Source organism: Gavialis gangeticus, unplaced genomic scaffold (genome assembly GCF_001723915.1).
Source record: "Gavialis gangeticus isolate Ggan-Ray unplaced genomic scaffold, GavGan_comp1, whole genome shotgun sequence".
NCBI lineage: Eukaryota > Metazoa > Chordata > Crocodylia > Gavialidae > Gavialis > Gavialis gangeticus.
Window position 1 is genome coordinate 40,490,491 of NW_017729029.1, and position 6,005 is coordinate 40,496,495.

A 6,005-nucleotide genomic window follows, 5' to 3' on the forward strand; every position below is an offset into this window, starting at 1 on the left:
TATCATTTCAGCAGTTTTCTAGTAAATGTAGGGTCCTATGGGATAAACAAAATTGCATGTTTAATATAAAAAGGAGGAAATATTAATAATTTTAAACATGCCTTTTAGGCCTACACTTTTTAACTGTGCAAAAAATGCTGGTATGGAAAGTCTGCTTTCCAGATTAACACCATGTGTGCAAGGGTACCTGGGGAACAAACCAATGAAAAGTAGGCTTGTTTGTGTGTGTGTATAGATGGCATGGACTGGAAGCAAGTTTTTTTGACTTTTTCCATGCTACAATAGGGCAGCAATTATACCACTAATACCATGTTGCCAGAATATTGGTTGCTTTACATGTTTACAATATGTTAACCTACCTGCTGTTCAAAGATGCTAGTAATATGGCTGATGAAACTGTTTTCAAAGTTCTGCTTCAGTGTTTCAAACATGATCAACTGCTCAGCTACAGCTTGCAGCTTCCGGTAACCTTGAAAGACAAGAGAAAGCAACCACAACAAAATACTGTATATAGAGTGCCAAGCACAAAGACACACATTAATCAGCAAGGTAACAAATATGACAGGTCTCAACAGCGTACTCTTTTAAAGAAACACCATGATCCGAAGACAAGAGAAGCAAAATAAGCATTGCAATACCCAAGGAACAAATGTAGGGCTCAAGTTTAAAAAATAAGTATGAACTTATGTATCTAGTTTCTCATTTTCATATTAACGTGTTCAATTTCTGAATGTCATCAATGTGCTTTCATGACTAAATTGGGCACATCATAGCGCACATGTGATTTTGAAATGAGGCCCATGGGATCTGCATGTTAAAGGAAGACAATGACGCTCCCACATTCAGATAAACATACCAGGCTAACTCAGTGGTCTGTAGTTTCTACGTGCAACCTTCTGCTAAATTTCTTCCTTCAGCACAGAGCAGTTTAGTGGCCAGAATAGAGATGACCCTGGCTTTGCTCTCCTCCCACTCATGTGGAGAAAGGAGAACAAAAGTTTAACCCAAGCCTGTGCAGATATTAATACTGAATGGGCTGGTCACTGCACCAGGCCAGAGGGACTAAGCCAGGCAGGAAGTGTTTACAAGAGTTTTGCCTACCCCTGCAGACAACAAGCAGGCTAGCCATTAGCTGTGTAATTCTATGACCTATAGCAATACAGTCCATTTGTACCGATTCCTTTTTTTCCACAAAAATGCAGAGGGGGCTACGTTTACTTTCCTGATCCCTCAGAGGTCTGGCTGCTGCTGATCGTGAAGGCCTTGGTAAGTTAACCACCAGCATGTCACCAAAAGGGTGTTTTTGCATGTAATTTGATCCCCCAGATAACAAGTTTTCCCCTGTACTTCTAAGCATGTGAAAGGGAGAGAGAGTTTTATAGATATGTACCACTCCAGGGACATTGTTTTCTTAGCAAAGAGGATCTCACACACTGAAAATGTACAACCATCCTGCAGCACACAAACATCTGAAGTCATGGAGGATCTTCCTCACTAGCACCCAACCTCTTGATGCCATGCCCAAGGAGACATGACTACAGATGTAGAACAAGAGGCTGAAGAAAATACCTGACAGCAAAAAAATGGACATTCCAGAAGCTGACTACTTGCCACCAGGGGCTGACAAACTGCAGCAAAGGTAGCTGTCTCAACCATTCAGGTACTGGAGTTGGATGCTCCAAAGAACTAATAAAGAAGTGGGATGATACCATTGCTTCAACTATCTTTGGCTGAAGCACAGAGCCTCAGACTATGCAACACCTGCTGCAATGTCTGCTGCTTGAAGGCACATGTACAATGAAAGATCTTGCAAAGTACAATAAATGAGTACAAGAATGTGTAACAAAATGGTCAAATGTGGTATAGAAGAAGGAGGAGGAGGAGGAAGAGCAGAAGCACAAGCAGCAGCAGTTCATACCCTGAGTCCTGAGGACAGCACCACTCTGGAAAACAGTATACCACACTAGAAATGGCAAAAGAGAGACTGTTTTATGTAGTGAGGAGTGTGGTCCTCTATCTGGGGTCTCAGGTTAGGGTTTACCACAGTCAGGGTTGACTGTAGTTTTACTAAGAGGTTAGATTATGGATTTGTATAGGATGGTTCAGTTAGGGATGATCCTGCCTCAGGCAGGGGATTGGACTAGATGACTTAGGGAAGTCATCCAGCCCTACTTCTCTATTATGGCCTGTGGTAATAACAGGTAGAAATTAAATCTGGAGTGGATAGAAAAGTTTCAGGGTTTGTGTTTCCTAGTAAGTATCAATTTAAGGAGAAGAACAGCATACATATTGCTCCCATTGGATAATGAAAGTGAACAAGCCTTCTGTGACCGAATGGTATTTCAGATGGGTGCAGGGGAGAAAAGTTTGATCAAATGAAGCAACAAGCTTGAGTCAAGATGTAGGGGGTCCATGCCCTGTACCCAGGTTTACACCTAAGAAACTGAGGAAGAAGAAGGTTAAATGTCTTGAAGAATGCCTCTACGATCACAGACTCCTCAGTCCTTCCCGAACTTTACTAATGGCTAATTGCCAGAATTCACAGGTTACTTCTGTTTTGCTGCTTTGCCTCAGTCAGCACAGAGGGCTGCTGATGGAGCCTTTGAGTTAATCTTGGGAAATGCTACCTCCAAAAGGCCCTGGTTTGAAGGAGGACCTTATGGGGTGGTACAGGCTACAATGTGTGCGCAATGCAGGTGGCTAATATAAATCACAGAGTCATAGAAAATTAGAGCGGGAAGGTGCCTCAAGAGGTCAGCTACTCCAACTCTCAGTTCAAGACAGGATCATCCTTGTCTAAACCATTCCGTTGGTGCTGTTAATGGAAAAACAGCAGCTGCGAGTTTCCACTGCTACTCACCAGGCTGTATCTGAACATTCATGCAGCTGGACAATGCTTCCACTGCCGCAGTGCAAACCTCGACTTTCCTGGGGCTAGAGAGGTCCCCCTGGCGCAGGACCTGGCAGTGCTCCTCATTAAGGTCCAGGTTACTCTAAGAAAAATGAAAAGCATCATTTAAAATATGCTACCTCCCTCAGCCCACCTCCCTATCTGGTGTCCCATATGGATGAGGGCTAGTGGAGCTTGGCTGGGCACCAATGGTATTTTAAATTGCATAATGCTACATTAAATTGCCAGCTCGCATTTTCAGTCAGTTGCACCGTGCTACCATTTTCTCTTCAAAAATGAAATTCAGCAAAGAAAAACAAAGCATAACCCACGTGTGATCCTGGCCAGTAGCAGCAGGATTTCTACGTCACCATATTGTTTCTATCTGTTATTATTGCACAGCCAGGCGTTAATGCTCTGTAAGGTACAAACATAAAATAAAGCTACACTCCCTACTCCAAAGCTGGTATCCCCAGGATTGTTACACAGTGCAGGCTCCATGAGCACCATCAGCAGTGAGGAAACCAAGTGAGAGTTCTCTCATGTCTAAGTGACTGACACTCTAATTTGTAGGAAAGGAAATAACACAATTTTGGACACTGATGGTGAGGAATCAGAGGAATTTCAGGCAAACATAGTAATACCAATATGACTCTGATCAATGGTAATTGTACCACATGTTCTAAGGCAATGAAAAGGTTAATGTTGTTAACGTTGATATGCCCAAGAACAGCATTTGCTATCTGTGTCATGACCAACAAAACAGTTGCCATGGTTGTAACCTCTTGCACCTTTCTGTGCTCCTTGCTGCCCCCTGTTCAGCAGCAGGACACAGATAAACATTTACAAGTCAAACATAATCTATGTTCAGGGAATATATTTCCAGGCATGATACCCCCTCTGCATACAGACTACCCCAGCATTTTAACAACTGCCTTGGACCCTTCATTTTTAGGCCAGTTGGGCTGGAAGTCCAGTGCAGAGAGATGACAATCTTTCCACCTCAATGGGACTTGGTCAGTCCCCACATGACTCCACATACTGTGAGGAAGAGGATCTCGCCCATCAGCTTCTCCTGGTTGGACTCAATCCGGTGCAACAAGAAGTTCTCCTGCTGGATGTGATCCATCTGCTGCTTCAGACTCCCTAGCAGTTTGTCATGTACCTGCAAGGTCTCCTCCACTTTGGCAACCTCTACCAGGGCCTCATCAATGGAATTCATCAGCAGCATGACCTGCCTCTCGGACGAGATGATGGCCTGGAGGTTGGTCTGTGAACAAGAGGAGCAGAGAGGTGTAGTGAAGCATCATGCCAGTGTAATCGAAGAAGTAGTATTTGATTTATGCAGTGCACCATAGTCGCATCCATAAGGACACTATGATCACTAGCTAGGAATGAACAAGAGACTTCAGCATCAAAACCACAGATTTCTGCCACACAAGAGGAAACAGAGCTCCTTCAGACACTGTATACAACAGGCTGTTACAATTACAGGGCTCCTCAAGAGTCACACACAGAAAGTCAATGTATTATTTTTACAGATAGCTAACTTAAATTCTCTCTGCATGAGCATGATTGAAGCCTCAGATCTGAATGCTAGTCCATAATGTTGGGGTTTCTCTGCAGCCCTGGGGCAGAGGTACCAGGAATCCCGGCAGGATTTGGCAGGGTCCTGCCTTGGATTCAGTGCCAGTTCATCAACCCTGAAATGTTTCAAATGATACACTTCAGGTTTGATGAACCAGAATTATCTCACTGGAAAATTTCTAACCAGTTCCACTTCCCACAGTCAGATTTGCCCACAGTCATATATTATTTATAAATGTGATTTATACGCCACCCTTCCCAACAAAAGCCATTTACAGCAAGAGAAAAAGAACAATTTCACAAGGCAAGTGAAATACATAAAATAACAAAATAAAGCAGAAACCCATTAAATAAAATTTCAGCTTAGCCTTGGTTGCTAAATGCCTGCCTAAATCAAAGTCTTGCTGTGCTTCTGAAAGATGTCCAGGCTCAGGCTCTGGTGAGCCTCAAAAGAGGGAAGGCACTTCAAGGCTGAGGAGCAACTGCTGAGAATGACTTCCCATATATTTTGTCAAGCAGACTTGGCATACTGATGGAATTCATAAGAGATTGCTCTTGGGTGACCTTAGGGATCATGAAAGGGTGTAAAAGCAACAGGTATGTAGGGCCCAGGCTGTTTAGGGCTTTATAGATCAAAACTAGCACCTTCAATTGTGCCCAGACAGCTGCTGTGAGCCACTGTAGATGCTGGAAGCCTAGAGTTATGTGCTCCTGGTGACTCAACCCCATCAGAAGATGGGCTGCCACATTCTGCACCAACTGGAACTTCCCAATGGATTTCAAGGGCACCCCTGTGTAGTGCATTGCAGCAGTCTAGCCTTGAGGTTAAGAAGGCATGGATTATGGTCGCCAGATCACAGTCTGAAAAAGACAGCCACAGCCTTCTCACCAGCTGGAACTGGTGGAAACTATAGGCCAGTCAGTCTTACCTTGGTCCTGGGTAAGCTTTCTGAGAGAGTTATCCTGGTGCATGTCCACAAGAGGCCAGCGGGGGAGATTATGCTTAGGTGTAACCAACACGGGTTCATTAGAGGCAGGTCCTGTCAGACCAACCTGGTGGCCTTCTACGACCAGGTCACAAAATCCTTAGATGCAGGGGTAGCAGTGGACATAGTCTTTCTGGACTTTAGGAAGGCCGTCGACACTGTCTCTCACCCGTTCTCATTAAGAAACTGGGGGCTGTGGTGTCAACACCTACACAGTCAAATGGGTCGCTAACTGGCTGGAGGGCCACACCTAGACAGCGGTGTGGTGGATGGGTCATTTTCGACCTGGAGGGATGTGGGCAGTGGGGTCCCCCAGGGCTCGGTCCTCGGGCCCGCACTATTCAACATCTTCATCAGCGACTTGGACGACGGGTTAAAAAGCACCCTGTTCAAATTCGCAGACAACACTAAGATGTGGGGAGAAGTGGGCATGCCAGAAGGTAGGAATAGGCTGCAATCAGACCTAGACAGGTTATGGGTTGGGTGGATGAGAACAACATGGGTTTCAACACTGACAAGTACACGGTGCTGCACCTGGGGGC

General features: G+C 44.7%; 1 protein-coding gene across 4 annotated transcripts in view; it reads right to left on the reverse strand.

Annotated features, from left to right (window-relative positions):
- The window catches only part of LOC109300687 (exocyst complex component 1-like), an 89,550-nt gene that overhangs the window by 38,768 nt on the left and 44,777 nt on the right, over positions 1-6,005 (reverse strand). For all 4 annotated transcript variants that reach the window (XM_019521459.1, XM_019521460.1, XM_019521458.1 and 1 more), the window contains 3 exons: positions 3,933-4,160; positions 2,861-2,993; positions 360-469 (listed from right to left, as the gene is read on the reverse strand). In XM_019521459.1, the coding sequence (XP_019377004.1) occupies positions 360-469; positions 2,861-2,993; positions 3,933-4,160 (471 nt within the window). The remainder of the gene's footprint in view (positions 1-359; positions 470-2,860; positions 2,994-3,932; positions 4,161-6,005) is intronic.